Genomic DNA, 18,742 nt, shown 5'->3' with positions numbered 1-18,742 from the left:
TTTTTTTTTTTTTTTTTTTTTTTTTTTAGACTGAAACATACCTATTCCCTAGCTTTAGATTCTTCTGCAGATGGAATTACTTGAACTAATATGAGTCTTGTCCAGTAAATGACATCTCTGACAAGTCAGTGAACTGTTGCCAAACTGTAAATTGCCAGTAATATCACATTTTCTTTTTTGATCATCATCTGCCTTTAAAACACTGTATTTTAAAATAAATTACTTTAATGTAGTGTTATTTCTATTGTGGATAACAAATTGGATTTAGCTAGCCTTATGCTTTTTTGTGGTGAAGTGGTGGATGCTTTGTATTGTATACATCTGAGCTAAGCTGAATATGTTGGGTTTGTTTCCTTTGCAGCAATGAAACTTCTGACAGCAGTTATAAGCGTGCATCTGAACCTTGATGTCAACAAGCACAATGCTCAGCGGTTATACGAGGTGGAAAAGAACAGGATAAGTGGCAAGAAGACCAATTACAGACTTGACCAGCTAGAGAGAAAAAGGAAAGAGGTTAGGCAGTTGTTTTGCATGGGAGATGAGTGAAGATGTAAAATGTAGGATTGCTGACTGCTTATTTCAGAGTTGCTATAGTTCTTTGAGGTTTATATCTTTATTTAATGCATTCTGCAGAGCATTTGTGCCTGCCAAGATTAAGCCTTATAAAAGTTACTGAAGTGATAACTGTCCTATATACTGTTAACTTGTAATGCCTGTCCTAAATGCTTTGATCCCTACACAAATCCAGGCTTATGTGCACGTGTAATTCCTTTAGGAGCTCTGGTGTTGTGGGAGTGCAGTTTATATGTTTATGCATATTAGAAGTTAATGTTGTAGGTCTTTAACTAAATTTCAGTGTATGAAATGAACAAAAAAGGTCATGGGATAGCTGTCACCTCTCTAGAAATGAAACATTGTAAAAATGGTCATAATGTGACCTATATCTATCTTGTGCTTAGTTTCTGTCATTTCTTCTCTGCTCAGTCAAACAGCTCCTTATCACCTCCAGAGGCAGGACTTTGACTAGAAGAAATAACTCTGCACTGAAGTAGCTCAGTATGGTGGCAATCAAGGATAGCTCTTTCTCTCCTCACTTTAGAGCTTTTACCTGTGTTCTGTGCTTTGAATGTCCAAGGATTCTTCTGGTATAGAAACAGCCCCTTTTCCTTAGGGAGAAGTGTTTGGTGAGAGCACAGTTTTAAACATCTTATAGGAAAAACAGACGAAATGTCACGTTAGGGTGAAATAGAACCAATTTTGTCACCCTTTCTGATACTACTGATGAAAAAATGTTTACCTTAAGCAACATATTTCCAGCATTTCAAAGCTGGATGTTCTGGGCTTGGTTAAAATACATGTTCCTTGTGGTATTAGGTCCGTTCTGAAAATTCTTTGGCCTGCCTCTCTTCCATCTCTGTTAAAGTGCATAAAAGGAGAATTTAAACCTGTGTGTGAAGATTGCATACGAGTTTCGCTTTGTGTTGATACAAGAAGTCTCACCATATCAGAAATATTTTGTGTTTCCTATCAAGGTTTGTGGTCGGTACCTAATAAATCTTTTATGAGTATGAAACGGCAAGAAGGTCAATTGTCAGTGTAGAAACAGACCTCTCATTTTGTGTTGGTATCATGTGTAAATAATAGTGATTTGGACCACAGCGGTGCTGTGAGTGCAATGATGCAGATTCTTCACTTGAAGTGAATTGAAACATTCAGTTCTCTTTCTGTTTCAGTATGATCAGAAGCTTGTGGAGATACAGAACATGATGCACGCTATTTTCAAGGGGACGTTCCTAAGTCGCTACCGGTAAGAATAGAATAGTGTTGTGAGGTATCTACATTCTCAAAAGGCTCTTGTTCAGATTGTCCAGACATCAGAATCATGCTAAATGTCCTAGAGGCACTGATATTGTCCAAGAAAATATAGCAGTTACATTACTCTAAGCAATTTGCATTTAGCAAATGACCTCTTAGAGTTTGCTTCGAAAATTTTGCCCACCGGCTGCAGAGCTGTGCATTTGTGATTGAGACAGTATCTAGAACTTCACAGTGATGATTGTGTGAAATGTGTAGCAAGAAGTGGCGTAGTTGTTGACTGAAGGCTAACTTAGAGCACTAATATAAAGATATTTTTAATCCTTTGGTTTGCATATATTTCAGCAATTCTAGGAAAAAATATTGCAAATAACATTTTAATGTGTATTAGGCCTGTTAGTGTGTTAATAGTATGTTTTTATAATTTCACAGTGATGTGGTCCCTGAGATACGAGCTACTTGCATTGAAGAAATTGGCAACTGGATTAAAACATACCCAGATGTTTTTTTAAACGATAGCTACTTAAAATACATTGGATGGATGCTGTATGATAAGGTAAAGTTTTTAATTTTTCTTCTGTATGGGGGCAATAGATGGAAGACTTTTGATTTGGAAGAATCCTGAAACTTAAGCTGTTTTCATGCTTCTAAAACACGTGACAGATTTGAGGAAGATAGAGATACTTATCATGAGTGGTTATTTACTGAAGTTGTCACAGTGAACTTCTGCAGGCTACCTATAAATGTGTGTATAAATTCTGTTTTGTGTTGGTTTTAGATATGTGTTCTGTAAACAAAATTGTAGCTTACCACAAAGCCAGGAGGGGGAGCACAAAGCCTCTTATTTCCCTGCTTTCTGCTATTTCTGCAAAGGTAGACTTTTCAGAAGCAACAAATCTGTCAAGAACCTTTTTGTCTTTTCCCGCATTAATTTTATCTGATCAGAATATCTTTTTAGAGTACGTCCAGTTAGGAGAATTATCAAACTGTGGGAATACGAAGTGATTTTTTCAAGATTTCACCCTTAATAAGTGTTTCCATTTTGCCCTGATGGTGGTGGGCAGCAAGAATATTTGCTTTTAGAATATTCTGTAGAGATGTTTGTCAAGTAACTCAGGCTGCACAGTTGAACCACCACTGAAGTCTTCTAACTGTGAAAAATATGACCGGGATCATCTGCAGTGTTGTGAACAGATACAAAGTTCAGTCATTTGGGAGTCATTAATGAGGGGAAAAAAGTAGTATAAAGTTAATGTTTTGTCTTTAAAATGTTTAATTTGAGTGTAATCATTCTTCCCCATGACATACTGCCTTGCTGTCAAACCTCAATTTGAAACATTGTATCTCTACATGAAAGGCTCAACAGGCTGAGGAAGCTGGGCTTGTTCAGCCCGGAGAAAAGAAGGCTGTGGGGTGACCTCATTGCAGCCTTTCAGTACCTAAAGGGAGCCTACAAACAGGAGGGGAATCAACTCTTTGAAAGGGTAGATAACAGCAGGACAAGGGGAAACGGTTTTAAGTTGAGGGGGGAAGATTTAGGTTGGATGTCAGGGGGAAGTTCTGTACAGAGAGAGTGGTGAGGTGCTGGAACAGGCTGCCCATAGAGGCTGTGGATGCCCCGTGCCTGGAGGTGTTCAAAGCCAGGTTGGATGGGGCCCTGGGCAGCCTGGTCTAGTATTAAATGTGGAGGTTGGTGGCCCTGCATGTGGCAGGGGGTTGGAGATTCGTGATCCTTGAGGTCCCTTCCAACCCTGGCCATTTTGTGATGGTTCTGTGAAAGGCTATTGTCTGAGTGCAAGAGGGTTTTCCAAATTCAGTGGTAATACATCCTTAAGTTGTATATCAACATCCCTCTTTGGCTCAGTAAGAGTTTCAGAACAATGCTATAAAGATACATTTTCAAGTAGTTTATGTTCATCTACTAGAAATAACATTTTTTCTAAAGCTTGACAGTAAAATTGACTGCAATGTGCAAATGGACAATTTTATGTAATAATTTTGTAAGCACAGTCACTTACCAGTCCATTTGTGAAACCGAGTCACTTAACTTGTGCTCAAAGGCACTAGTGTTCTTCCAAGGTGGTACATAGCTACTAAGTCAGCAATCAGATGAAATGGTAGTGCTGTGGAAGAAGATAAGGGTTAGACACCAGAAAAATGGAGATGATGAAGAGAAAGGATGGGGAAAATGGAAGGGAGAACCATCAGAGAAGAAGGCAAGGCAATGAGAAGGGGAGATGCTTGTGCGCATGCAGACACTCATGTTTGAGAGCTCCCAACATGTTAATCTAGATTTGTCTTGAACTTCAGCGCAAATTTCTGAGATTTTCTCCTTAGACTATCGAAACAGGAAAACAAGACAAAACAAAACAAAACAAAACCCCAAAACCTAGAGAAATCGTGTGGGGAAACAAACTTTTGTTGAAATGAACTTGTCTTGATCATGTGATACTCCTGGCAAATCTCAAGAAGTTTTGTCTCCCAAGCAATGTGAGTGTAAAATGGATCCCATCGTTCTAACAATTTCTGAAATTCTGTCTTCAAATGTTCATGTTAACATGGTGGTTTTCTTTCCAGGGATCATATTTCTGTATGCATACTGATGGTTTTTTTTGGGGGGGGGGGAAAGGGGGGAGCAATTTTTTTGTTTTAAACTGTGTTTTACCTTGACAGGGTAGGTAAGCTGAATTTTCTTCACACTTCAGTATTTCAAAAGTAGACCTTTTTTTCTTGATCTGTTATTTGGAGAGTGTTGAAGAGGAGCAGTTACTCAGTCTGACCTTGTAAAATGGTCCGTGTCCCAGCCTATACTTACAAGGCTTACTGAACAGCTCCATCTCTTGGATAGGATCAACTCTGAAATCTTGTAACTGAGTTTGTATATAAGCAGTGCTGGTGTCTGTGCAAAGGTCTTTGATGTCAGTAGAGCTGCTCTCTGTCTTACTGATTTTTCCTGACAGTCTTTGTAGGCTTGGGCAAAATATACTATGATACAGCCAATGGATGATGACGTGTGTTTGGAGTATCCTGAATGAAGATTTGCTTATATTATTTCCATTCACTGTCACTAATTGTTAGCTGTTCTCCAAGGACTACGTGACCATCCAACAAATCATTAGAAACTTAAAAACAAAACAGTCCCTATCCACCAAAAATGTCTCTGTTCTCAAGAAAAAGCTCGTGGTAAGGTACTGAGGACAGCTGAAATGAGCAGCGTGCAGTGCTCCAGCCCGTGCCACTCCTGGCAGTAGGCAATTGTAGGTAACAAGCTGAGACTGAGTGGAGTTGTATGTGGAGGGCTTATGGCTGTAAGAAGCAGTAAAGTGGGACAAGATTCTACGGCTGGTTTATCACATGCAGGTTAGAGAGCAGTATTCATTATTACCTACAGATATTTCACTCTATTTTCCTAGCAAATAGTTGTCTTATGCAGAATTTTTGGTCGAACCTAGCTACAAGATGTCATCCTTTTGCTTTCCATCCCAAGAGTTGAACAGGAACTTGTAGTAATAGATAGCCTATGTGTAGGTTGCCTCCTTTCTTAGATTTCCTTAATGTTTCTTGCTGCTGTTGTTAGCAGGAAGAATTAATGAATTAATATGAAGAGATTGATTCAAGACCTGCAGTGTTGGCAGATATCCCTGCTGTTTTGTTTTTAAGGAACACCGTGATAATTCTATGTTAGATCCTCAAGGTAACTTCCTTAATGACATCTAAAGCTTTAGTCATTTGAAAGGTTTAGTGATTCACAGGAGATGATTTAAAAGCTGGATAAAGAGAAGTCCTCTTCTTTTAAGGCATCTGTGAAGCAGCAGTACTAATGAGAGGGGACACCTATAGGGATAACTGTTTACCAACTATGCCAAGCCCAAAGCAACCTATTTTTTTTTTCCATAGAATGCTCAAAATATGATATGCCAGTGTAGAAAAGAAACAAGCAGAAGACATAACATTTATATGTAGGTTGTTCTGAAGGTAATTCCTCATATTTATTTCCATGTAAACTACAACAAATACAAAGAGCATAATAATGCTATTTGATAGAGCAAATTCTCAGCTACGTAACACTATTTTTCAATATAGTCACCCCCATTAGCTATCATTTTTGCTAGTGATGAACAAGAAGAGTCTGCATGCCGTGCTCATAAAAATCTCCACCAGCTGAGGTGACCCACTGCTTCACAGCTGCTATGATAGCATCACTGCTGCACTCCATCCCTGGAGGTGTTCGTGGCCAAGGTTGGATGGAGCCCTGGGCAGCCTGAGCTAGTGGCTGGCAGCCCTGCCAATGGCAGTGGGATTGAAACTGCATCATCTTTAAGGTCTCCTCTAGCCACTGCATTCTGTGATCTTTGGTTCTATAAGAATCAATGATTATAAGCTGGTGCATTTTTAAGATGTATGTCTTCCTTGGGCAGTTTTGCTGGGCTGGAATTTCTTGGAGTCCTTGTAGAGGTGTAAATGTTGTCTGAGTCAGACATCGAGAGGAGGTGAGCAAAGTTGATTGTATAGAAGAGTGCTGATGGCATCAAGTAGGTCATCTGTAATCTTGTATTTGTATATATTTAAGTGGATGAATTTCTTTGTCTTTTGCACTCTGTTGCTTGTATTAATTGTAATGTTTTGGAGAGTTTCTTTGAATTTTAGGGAGCCTAACAAGCATTGATGTCATTTTCACGTTTGGCTCACTGTAGGCTTTCTCAGAGAGAGGGAAAGAGGCATGCAAAGTGTAGAATACTGATATCACTAATAAAGAAAATGAGGTAGCATTCAGGTAATGTACTTCAGGCACCCACATAGAGCTCTTAATATATATATCAATAGTAAATAACATCAGAGATAACATATTAGTGGATTTCTCTTTCTTTTGTAGCAAGCTGAAGTGCGGTTGAAGTGTCTTTTGGGACTGCAGGGAATTTACAGCAGAAAAGAACTTGTTTCCAAGATGGATCTCTTTACTAGCAGATTCAAGGTAAATAGATTGCTGGTTTGTTTGTTAAGTCTGGGTTGGGTGTAGACACGGGGTGTGATGTTTTTGGTCAGAGTTCATCTCCCCGTTCCTTTGACTGACAGAAGCTTAGAATATTGCAGAAACAGCCTGCTTGACTGAGTGGCTGAAGGAGTTTCACAGAGGTGTTTCCCTCTGCTTCTGTGGAATTTTCTGTCTCACTTCAGGTTATTTATGTGCAGAATGATGTAAACGTGCACTGTTACCTCCATCATTTATCCACAACAGCCCAGACTTTTTTTTTTTTAAAAAAGAACTTTGGAATGTGGGAAGGAGTTCGATGCTCCAATGGTCTTTTTTTTTTTTTTTTTTTTTTTTTTTGCTATTCTTGATAATTAGTTAAGCTCTTAAATATTTGATTGACAATGTATTACACTGATATGGGAATAACTCTTTGCTGCTATACCATGTCAGTATGACTCTTGAAAAAGGATCTCTTATCTCCTAACTGAACAAGTCATGTGACATCCTGAAATTCTGAGAGCTTGTTCTGTGCCTGCACTCACCATGTAGACTTTATATGTACATGCCTTGATCATATTCCAGTATATGCATAAACCTTTATCATATTCTGACATCCTTACCCATTCAAGAAATAAGCCTTCTACTTTTTTAATCCTGCCCTCTGTAATGACTTCGTTAGCTGTTCTTATCCTAATGGGGCAGTATCTTTACGGTATGCAAATAAGAAATCTCAAGATGCTGTGAGAGGAGGAGCTCTTACCACAGTCCCTCTGAATCAGTCCGTAGTCAAGTGCCTGCATGTGGTTGTAATTCATGTTCTTGCAAAGGGTGCAGTGCTTACCTAGATGTCAGAGCAGTTGTTTATAGTAAGAAATACCCGTAGACTATTGTCAAATAAGAAGATACAGACTTTGGTATTTTAAGAAGAAATTGTTCAGACTGGAGTTTGGCTGTGTAAGACTAATTTTTTTTTAAACATCTTTTTGGTAGTGTTCTCTCTTTCCTTTTAAAGGGAGGTTGTTATAAGTTACTGCAAACAGCGTAAGCAACTTGGTATTCAAAGACTGATGAAAGAGCTCTAGTCTGTTTTTACTAAGATGTCTCTTTGTATGGAGGATGGTAATATATATAAATGGACTATTGCAAATTCCACCTCCCAAATGGAATATCAAAAAAAAAACCAAAAAAAACCAACAAACCCAAAACCACACTCAGAAACAAAACAAAAAAACCCACAAACCAAACCCAACTCTTCCTCCTTGTTGAAACAAAAGAAATCCAGTCAGCAGATACAGAGTGATTGGACGTCTCCCAGAGTTGAAATCCCACTTCCTTAATGATGAGAAATGTAAATATGTGATCATCAATCCATTTTCAATAAGCTGTATTTCATGTGCTCCTTCTGTTACCCTTGAGCTTTGAAACTCAGGATTCATGGACTTCCACACCTTGTATCTGGGCTGCTAGAAAAAGGAAGAAGCAAAGTAAAATGGATTTAGACATTTAGAAATGATATGTGTACTGAGGAATCTATTAGTCTTGAAGCAAGTGTGAAGGTTTAACATGCCTTAAAGATAAAGGCTGTGCTGCAGATGAGCCTTTGGGTACACAGGACAGGAAAACAACTATGTTTCTGAGGTGTTTGTATGCGTACCAAGTTATAATAATGTGAACTTTAGAGGTCAGGAGTATTGCTGCTGTTTCATGAAGCACCTTTAAGACTCAATTCCTACTTACCTTTCCAGCAAAGCACTGGCTTCTGTAATGTGTAGGTACACACGCTTTATTTTTGGTGGGAGAAACTGATTATATAATGCTTGTAATTTGAGGCTTACCTCCATTTAACATATTGAAGTGTCAGTAGTAACATCTTGGAAGCAACCTGTCAGTCACTTTTAATTTGTAGACTGTAGTTGATTTCTTGTGAACGCATACATTACATCGGGAAAAAAAAACCCAACATATTACTGCATGATTAATTCAGTTAAAAAATTAACATGCTGTTAATTTTCAGGGGCTGGGGAACTACTTGGTAGTAATCAAGTTGCCTTGTGTCTCTTAGGAAATAGCTGCTGAAATAAAAATAAATCTCTGCTCTACTAGTGTAGATGATCTAGCTGTAGCAAAAAGATATGTTTATTGAGAACAAAACGTGTTACATCTTTTTATTGTCATTTTACATCCATTAGGATCGAATTGTGTCCATGCCTCTGGACAAGGACCATGAAGTAGCAGTTCAAGCCATGAAACTCTTGATGCTTATGTCACAGTAAATAATTTCTTTTTTAATTTACTGTATTGTTTTAATGGCAACAAGATCCAGATAAAATTCTGATGAATCTTCCTGTAATCAGTTACATGCTGAGAAATGATTGGTCTCAGCAGGATATGAGTTACAGCTAAAACTGCTTGAGACATGGCATTTTCTTTCTGTGGGAAGCACCAGTGTTAAGAAGATCTTTGCAGTCAGATTCACCATGAGAACGACATTACTTGTATCTTCATGCTTCCCCTGAAAGTAAATTCCAAAGAGTTTTGATGTTGGCTTTTCTCAAACCAAGCATCTGCCTGTTTCCAGGAAGTTCCCACCGTATAACATTCTGTCCCAGGCTTACCAGATCTTGACTAGGAGCTCAGGGAACTCTGCCATCTTCTCCCATGCAGGAAGCCTTGAACTTTGTTGCTAGAGTTTGGGCTATCAGATTCCTTGCTCCATGTCAGAGAATCTGGGAGCTGTTAAGCCTGCAGTAGACTGACAGGGAGTGAGCAAGTGTATGAAGTCTTGTTTTTGCTGAAGTGGAAAACTAACAAAGTTGTTTTGGTGGGAAATTACTGGTCAGCCATAGATTTGGAAGGGTAATATCAGATTGGAAGGGGTGGGAAAAACTGGACTAACGTCATAGAAATATGTGAGTCCTATTCCAATGTATCCTTGAGCAATGTGTTTATTTTAGAAAGAACTTCTTTGGCAAAATACCCGAAGAATAAATTCTCTATCCCTCTTTTTCAGTGCAAAAACAAGATTAAAAGAGTCCAGTGCATTTCCTTGTTAATACAGTTAAGATTTTAGAGGACTTTGTGTCTCTTCTGTTTCAGGGTTTAAGATGGATTCTGCTGATGCACTTGCTTGTCTTCATGTACAGCATGGTGCATTGTTCAATAGCAATTGCTTTTCCATGTAAGCCAGAAATACTGGTCATTGCTGGAAGAGGATGCAGTACTTAGTGGACCAAATAATATGGTGTTCTAGGTATATACATTAAATTTCAAATATGTTTATACATTGAAGCAATGCTGTGTAGTCTGGACTCACTCCTATTTCACACTCCATTGATTTGAGTGGCATTTCTCTAGGTTACTCCAGCATATGCATCAGAACAGCATATGACCACTATGAATACAGCATGCTCTTCTGAAGGAAGTACCATTGTTTGGATCTCACTACTTGTGGATAGGGTCGTATTGTTTCTGTTTACAATGTCCTTTTCTACATCAGTTGGTTCTCTGGTGTGTAGCTGTTGGAACAAAACACAGTGTTGTGTCTGTGTGTAACGTGTCCCTGTGCCAGGAGGAGTAGCACACCATTGTTGAAGTACAAAGATACTGAACACCAGTTATGGCTGTCCCTGTTCTGTGTCTGAACTAACAAGTGCTGTATTGGCCCTGCAGCTGCTTATAGTCTCTGGCTTTATTATTTATTATTATTATATTATATATGTGATAGTGTTCTCATTAATGCAGACTGCAAAAGTTTGATCAGTGTTTCTTTTTTCATCAAGCAAATTTTTCCCAGATTTTTCTTTAATACAGTTTGATTTCCAGTGTAAGCTCCATCTAAAGTTTTCTCAGTGACGTTTTTCCATCATAAGATGTACTTTTCATTATCAGAATGAGTATATTTTATTTTCAGTTAGGCTGTGTGGAGTCCTAGCAATACATACATGTTTCTTTTTACTCATTTGTTTTGTAGCCATCCTTTCTGTCCTTCTCCCTCTCAGTTGCTTTGAGTGCTGCTGGTTTTGCTTAATTACTGTAATAATAAAATGGGAACTGGGGACATAGTGGGCAAATTCAGTGACAGATCTTCTTTTTGATAAGGTAGATAATGGTCAGTCTCTAAAACTTTTGTGAAGAGGATGTAGATAATACAGTCTCCACCACAGATTTCCTAGTAAGAGCCTGCATTGAGTTACTTTTCTTGAGGCACAGGGAAAGGCTCATGCTGCAGTACCTACAGATATCAGCAGGGACTTCACTGCTGATGTTACAGGAGCAAAAAAATTCAGACTGCAGCATAAGTGCTTATCATGGTTCAAAACTGGTACCTGGATGTTGAATGGGAAAGCTGCCTGATGCATTCAATAAAGCATGAAATGAGGCTTTGGACAGCATTTCCACTATCTGCAAAGAATGACAAATGTAGCAGTACCATTTACAGAAGCTGTCTTGTGTGTATTGCTGTAATCAATTGTTGTGCAGCTTTTAGTCATGCTCTATTGACTTCTCTAGGGATGGCCCATCTACAGATTTGGCAACTGAATTCTAGTTGCCCAAATTACCATTTTTAGTGAAGTGTGAAAGACCTTTCAGGTCAAGCTTCTATTTTTAAAGGTACCATTTCCATTTTTAAAGTAAGAACATCCATCAGTAAGAACTTTCTATATTTGATTTGGAATCATGGAATCAGTTAACAAGAAGTCTTTATTTAAAAAAAACAAACAAACAACAAAAAAAACTAAAAAACAGCAGCATGAACATAACTGGTCAGGTACTGACCTGTAGGACATGACTCTAATCTTGGAATAGATCTTGTCATTTAATGGCATGTACTGGAGAGGTGCAAGACCAGGAGTAGCTGTTTCCCTCCAATTAGTTTGTTGGCTTCTCTTGTCAACTTCTTGGGCAAAAAATACTGTATCAGCAACTCTCTTTTATTGTCTTCATGAGTAGATGTAGTAGCAAGACCTCTTGCTACTTAATTGTTTTTGTGATGTTTTACAGTTGCAAATCTGCTGCATATGTTAGTAACAGCAGTGGCTGTCTCATAACCATCACTGCATATCACTGCTGTGGAATATACACTGTGTATTGCATGTAATATGGGCAGAGTGACTACTCTGGCCCATGAAGCTTCAAACTTATATGCTGACCTTTATATTCTCTCTTTATTCAGCCAGACAAACACTAAAATACCAATCTTCTCAATTCACTTAAATTTACTGCATTATTTAAAAAAGCAGAAACAAACACAACAGTGCCAACTCAAAGCCCTCTTGCTGTGCATATACCTGTTTTTTTTTTTGTTGCTGTTGTTTTCAAATCTATATTTGTGTTTTCATTTTGTCTGTCTCTAAGCTGAGCTATCTTCTTGTTTGTTGTATGTTGTCTCCATTGAAAGCCAAGCTCTTTGGGCTGGTGGATTTCTATTTTTACAGGTGTGATCCTGAAACTGAATGAGCCTCTGAGGTATAGCATAACAGAAATTATTAATGCTACTAATGATACATAATTATTAGCATTAATGTTGCAAAGAATTTGAAAGGGAGTAGAACTAGGAAGGATAAAAAATGGAGTCACAATGAGAAGCCAAGGAATCTTAATGCAAATGTTGTCCTTCAGTAGGTAAATTAGTTCAGTGGGGCTGCTGCTGCCAGGCAATTTGGTTCATTTTTGTGTACTTAAGTAGCTGAAAGAGTAGAGAGTTTGGAAAAGGTTATAAAGGTAATTAAATAACTGCATTCACCTACTTCAGTTACAGGTAGTGCACGTAGGGGCACAAGTTTACCAACAGTGTGAAATTTAAAGAGCAAAGAAGGAGCAAATTACCCTGTATCACATTAGTTGAATGTAAGTAGAAATTAAATTGAGTTTTAAACACAAATCTCTGAAGTTTGAAATCTGGGAGAGCTGCTTCAGTGAAAGCTGTGAGTATATTGCACTCATTGGGAACTCATTTAAACTACTTACTGGAGCTGATAAATACATTAATTCTCACTTCAATACTTTGACAGTGGTAAGTAGGGTTTATCTAACTTAAAGGTCAGTAAACTGAGGTTTGTTAATTCTGGGTGTTCTCTTTAGCACAAAAGGCCCAAGTCATGTAGGGATACATTGTCTCTGCACTCTTAAAGAAAAAGGAAAAAAATTAATTCTCCCTCCTTTTTCTCAGCTGGACTGAGATGGAAGTTTTAGGTTGGAGACGGAGGGCCTGCACTCTGGGAGAATCTTGAAAACTGGAGTTGGCAAAGTATGCCATAACCATGTCATGTAATTCAGAGTCAGTGGAGAGTGCTGTGGACTGAGGAAGAGAAAGAAACTTTTGATAGGCAAATGCATTATATCTAGCAAGGTTATTCAGAAAGCTTTTATTTGGAGAAAAAGTCAAGTTGTATTGAAGGCTCAAATGCTGTTGTAATCATGTTTTCATGTGATTGTAGAAAGTAAACTTAAGAGAGGAAGTTGCTTTGCGTAGGGAAGTTGACCACCTTTGTCTTGTCCAGTGTTTTTCAGGGGAATTAAGTGTTTCTTAGATGTTGGTGGAGAAGTACCAATACAAAGATCTCACTTTAGTAAAGCAAGTTACACAGCACAGTTCTGATTTCTTGCACTAGTAACTTAATTGCAGCACGCTGCATACCAGCAAAAGGGAATGGCATGGAGCTCCTCACAGCTCCTCTGTGATTCATCCAGGCCCACGCTCCTGTTAAGGTGGAGTTAGGGCAGTCCTTTAGAAGAGTGAAGCCTATTACAAACTAAGCAAAAGTGAAAGACCAAAATGTACCAAAGGCAGGTGCTTTCTGCTCTGCCTGCTCTTTTTTTTTTTTTCCCACCTTTGCAGGTTTTTACTTTTCTAACAGTTAATCTTCATCAACTCTTTGTCATCAAATACCTCTGTTCAGGAACCTTTATGTTTATTGTGAAATCTTATCTTTCCTGTCTGAAGAACTGACAACAAATGAGGAATGCCTGTCTCCTATGCTTATATTTCTTAGCCAAAACAGAGTACCATACAGCACCTTTGTAATGTGCTTCCTCCTCTCCTCTGTTACAGCATAGCCATGGAATCACAGTGTGACATCTTAATTCTATTTTAAAGTGCCTAGGGAAGTATTCTTGTTATGCTATTGTATGGCTACCACGTTGTTCTTCTCTTGTTCAACACAAAAATGCTCTTTTGAAACACATCTTATGACAGCAGGGTGGAAAGAAGGAAATAACATTTTTAAGTACGAAAATCAGCTACTGTATTCTGTTTGCTCAAACAGAATGCTACCAAAAGGTGTTTTTTGGATGGTAGTGCTTAATGCATTAGTAATGATTTTGTAATGTATTCGCAGATTTTGGTATTTAATTAGAATTTATTTTAAATGCAAAATAAACTAGTTTGTTTTGAGGTGCTGTACCTTGGTACCAGTGTCTCTGTACCATGTGCCAAATCTTTCTCTATGTGATCTTTTCCTGTCGTTAAGAGCAAAAAGAGTAAAGTGGAAAAGCTTTGAAAAGTGCATCAAGTGTATTTTTATTTTATTTTGTGATTTTGGTTGCTGTCCATGATATAAGCAGTTGCACAGACCACGATAGGTGATTCCAGCAGTCATATATAGTCATGTCTCTTTCATGCAGTGAAAAAGAACAAAAGGGAAGACAGGGAATCTTTCAGCTGGTGCCACAGGCAGAACAAAATGGGTCTGTGATCTCTCTCTAGAAGATCCCAGCTTCTCTACGCTATGTTCACACTGAAGCACAGAGAAAATGGTGTGTCATGACATTGGTATGTGGAAAGCCATGCCTGTTTAGGTGTCTAAAAATAAACACTGGCAGGCACTTCTGGTTTAACCTTTATCTGTTGCTTGGCATTCGGAGGGCTGTAAGTTTGCAGCAGTATTATTGCTGTATTTAAAGTATTCTTTGAATGCGTGCTTATTGGTTTATGTATGTAAAAAGAAAGGCACTGATTATTACTGGTAGTTGCAGCAGTATAGCCAGGTGTTGCTACTTCCAGAGGCAAGTAAAACCCCCTAAGCTCTCACTTGAGTGGGAGTACTGAGTGTAAACCTCACTGTCTCACAGAGAGTAGTTGAACAGTATGTGGACAGCAGTGATATTACATAGAGGCATTTCCTCTCATTCCACAGTCTCTATGCTACTAGGGCTGCTTTGTAAGTGATCAGAGCTGTTGCAATTGACCTACTCTTGCCGTGAGGAGAGAAAATAACACTGCCCTGGACTAGTGTAAGTGGGGCGAAGTCCTAACCTCTTTGAAGGCAAAGTTAAAAACAAGGAGGTTGGAATTTCATTTGCATTGGCAAGACTAAATCTGTAACTTCTACCCAGGGAGACTGCAGGCATGCTACTGAGCGCTTTGCCTAAATTATTTAGATAACTCAGGGAATTTTTTTTTTAATTAGGTACACACAGCTCTCACTGTTTCTGTGAATGTGCAAAGAAGGGGGAAACATGGCCTATGAAGATGAGTAAATTCAAATATCACTGAATCATTAAGATTGGAAAAGACTTCTCTATCATCTAGTCAATACATCGTTCTACCCCACCATGCCCACTGACCACGTCCCTCAGTGCCACATCCACACGGCTCTGGACCATGTATCTCAGTGTGCTTACACCAAAATTTCTTCTTTTTCAAGCTTCATTCCCTAACATTCGCGGTATCTCAGGACGCACCAATACTTGCTCAGAAATACTAAAGCACCATCTTACCTTAGTATCTCCTTTTTTAACAACAGTAAACACATTTTTACACTATTTCCCCAGTTCTGTAGATGGCTGGATGAGAATCACATGAACATTTTCCTTTATACTCATTACATGATATCTACGTATACTGAGAGCACTTTCTATTTGTTCTGTTACCACAGCTGTATACTCAAGGGAACTGCATGTTAAAAGAGGCTGCCAGAACCTGCTGGAATTTCTTTTTGATTGAGGGCAAGCATTATCTTGCAGGATTGACCCATCAGTTTTGGAGGCAGACCATCAGCACTTCCATTTAAATACCTTTTTACTGTGCCAGTAGCCATTATAAACAAATTCAGAAAAACTGTGAAAGATTCAAGTGATACATGAGTAAATACATAGTAAAGATAAAATTCATGAGGTTTCAACTTCTATAAATGAGAAGTTGTGGGTTTTGAGAAATGAGTGCTTCCTCTTCCCCATTTCTTTAACTCGTAGCCTGTGCTACAAAAAGTATTTTTAATCAACACCCCAGCTGTGCTCTCACCTAATGAGATCTCACTCCATTTCAGTCAGGTTTGAGGATAATGTTTTAGGGCCTTGTGACTTGTGAGGTTGCTAAAGGATGCACTAGGATTGGAGACAAACAGGCAAGCATAGGAAGGGGTGCTAATTTTCTAAAGGCATTGGTCCCACCAAATGGAAAGCACAAATGCTCAGTTTTAGAAGTGGTACTGGATTGCAGCTGCAAGTGGCTTTGTACTGTCACTATCTGAGAGCTGATCACAACAATAAATAAGAAGTCTTTCACCTGGTTGCAAAGAGCAGAAGGATCTGATATGTTGCTGTTTCATTCTCTCATGTAGTTTAGCTGAACGACTTTGCAATTGCAGTAGAAAGCAAGCAATTTGAAACTGTAACCTTTGTTTTGGTCTTCACTTCTGTTATCTCCTCTTTGGATTATTCAGCCTTGATGCTTCTATTTCATGTTTTGTAAAGCAGTTGATACTAACACAATTGCTAACTCCCATAGAGTGTTCTAGGTTTATTAGTTGCCTGTGATATTTTAAAAATTGGTAGCTGAATGGCTGTCAAAAAAATTGTGATTTTCAGTGTGTTTGGACAGAAAGGTTGCACTCATAAGCATGCTACCAAGTATGTATTTTGATTTCTTATTGTGTGTGATACTGTGTAGGCCTAGTGTAACAGTACAAGCTTTAAAATACTGTACTAACGCATTTTGGAAGAGTTTGTACTGTAAGATGGAGGCTTCTTGTTATTTAATCGTCTACGACAATAAGCATAGATGCATCATTTTCCTCTTTGATCATTATTGCTCTTTTTTTATCATGGCCACTAATCAACCTTAGTAATACTTCAAGTTAATATTCTGTCCGTACAGTGGGCCTTATTACTCATAGCTTGTACAAACCTCAATTTGTCTGTAAAATGAGTAAAAAATGCTGCTATTTCCATTTGATTACGTATTTAGACAAGTCCTACAAAATGTTAGCTATGTAAACAAGTTGCAAGGCATCAGGTCCAGTAAAACTGGACATCTCATTCATTGTGTTCTGTGCAGATAAACCTGAACTATAACTTCTGTTGTTATTTTTGCCTAGGAACTGTGAGGATGTGTTATCAGCTGCAGACTGTGAGACCTTATACCAGTTTGTTTATACCACACACCGTCCACTTGCAGTAGCAGCTGGGGAATTCCTTTATAAAAGGTATTTCTATCTGACTGCCTATCTCTTGCATATTCTCATTTGTTTCAGAATGAAGGTGGATTTATTTAAGAGGGGTATTAAGCATTCATTTTTTTTCTGCTGGAAGTATATACCATGAGGATAGTAGATGTGCTTTCTTCTCCTGAATCAGAAGAGAAATTCTGTCTGGGGGTAATCATTTGTTTCCCTGCACAGCGCTCCCCAGTAGGCATGAGAAAAGTTGCAAGACTAACACAGAGAATATGAAACAACTGACTGATCCACAGACACCATCCTACTTTGAGAGTATGCCTCCTTTCTTCTTTCTTTTCCTGTTGCGTTCCTCCTTACAAGCTAATTCATCACCTGGCAACTGCTGCATTTCCATAGCATTGGTGATTAATCACAAAAATGGCCTCCTCTTTTCCCTTTTGGAAGTTGCATTGTACATTGTAAAGGCTTTTGAACAATGAGAAATGCAACAGATTAAAAAGCCCTCCCAGTTTTGTGTCAGGTAATGAAGTACAGGGTTTTTCTTCCCCAGGAGTAATTCTTATAAATGGGCTTCTTATAACAGTGGTTGCATGAAGTGAATGGAGTTAGTGTGCTAAAAAGAGAAGAAATAAATTTTCTGTCTCTGTGGCTGAGGAAAGTGATTTTATGTTACAAAGAGAAATGAAAATAAAACTATTTAGGCAAGGCTTTTGCCTGAATTCGGAAATAATGATTTGTGTTTTTCACATATGCAGAATCTTCTCCTAGCTGCCTGTTGCTATCTAGCTGAACTGCTGACATGCTAGAGTTTGTGTTGCCACATCCAACAGAAAGACAAAAGAAGATAAATTTCTCTTTTGATGAATCTTCTATCTCATCTGCTAGCATTTTCTGCTTGACCCAATGTTCTATCATAAATCAGCTGTTTTTCCTCCCAGAACATGGCTGTCTTTTGCTGCTAAACTGATTGCCTTGGTAACTTGACTTTTTATTCTCAGCTTCCCAGTGCAGAGTAGACACCCTGATCCTCTAAACCTTTTCCTTGTTCTTTGCCCTGTTCTCTGTGACTCTGGTATTAGTACAGAAACGTCTTCTCTGGTGTGATAGAAATATTAGTGACAACTTCCTTTTCCTAGTTGTACTGATAAAAATTTCAGTATAACGGTTTTTGTTTTTTTTTTTTTTCTTTTTCTTCTTGGTGTATATATGAAATCTCAGTGTCTGCATTTTTAATGTCGATTAGTTACAGAGCTGGCATAAATTATACCAGCAGAAGCACTTTCTGAAAGTATAAGCTTATGCTGACACTGAGTAGTGTGGTCCTGCTCTTAAATCCAAGCCATTTGGGCCTCTGAATCTATGGGGATGGCATTCCTGTATGTGTTTTGGGATTAAAACTTCTTATGAGCAGTGCATTCGTGCTCATTTAGGGTAAGGAGGAAAATGGAAATATCATATTGTGAGCAGTTTCTCCACTGTGTTTGTAAAATTGAGTATGTTGTAAATTGCCTCTTGCAAATACAAGATGCTATACTATCTTCAAGAAGAGGTACACTAG

General features: G+C 38.4%; 1 protein-coding gene across 1 annotated transcript in view; it reads left to right on the top strand.

Moving 5' to 3' along the window:
- LOC122156381 (cohesin subunit SA-2-like) overlaps positions 1-18,742 on the top strand; it is a 58,989-nt gene that overhangs the window by 18,113 nt on the left and 22,134 nt on the right. Inside the window, exons 9-14 of the mRNA XM_042811111.1 lie at positions 362-513; positions 1,734-1,807; positions 2,248-2,371; positions 6,689-6,787; positions 8,977-9,056; positions 17,104-17,211. Coding sequence (XP_042667045.1) covers positions 362-513; positions 1,734-1,807; positions 2,248-2,371; positions 6,689-6,787; positions 8,977-9,056; positions 17,104-17,211 — 637 coding nt within the window. The remainder of the gene's footprint in view (positions 1-361; positions 514-1,733; positions 1,808-2,247; positions 2,372-6,688; positions 6,788-8,976; positions 9,057-17,103; positions 17,212-18,742) is intronic.

Source organism: Centrocercus urophasianus, unplaced genomic scaffold, assembly GCF_019232065.1.
Source record: "Centrocercus urophasianus isolate 14NV4802_14NV808 unplaced genomic scaffold, USGS_Curo_1.0 seq_12, whole genome shotgun sequence".
Lineage (NCBI taxonomy): Eukaryota > Metazoa > Chordata > Aves > Galliformes > Phasianidae > Centrocercus > Centrocercus urophasianus.
Note: the sequence above shows the minus strand (reverse complement) of the source record. Positions and strands in the feature narration are given on the sequence as shown.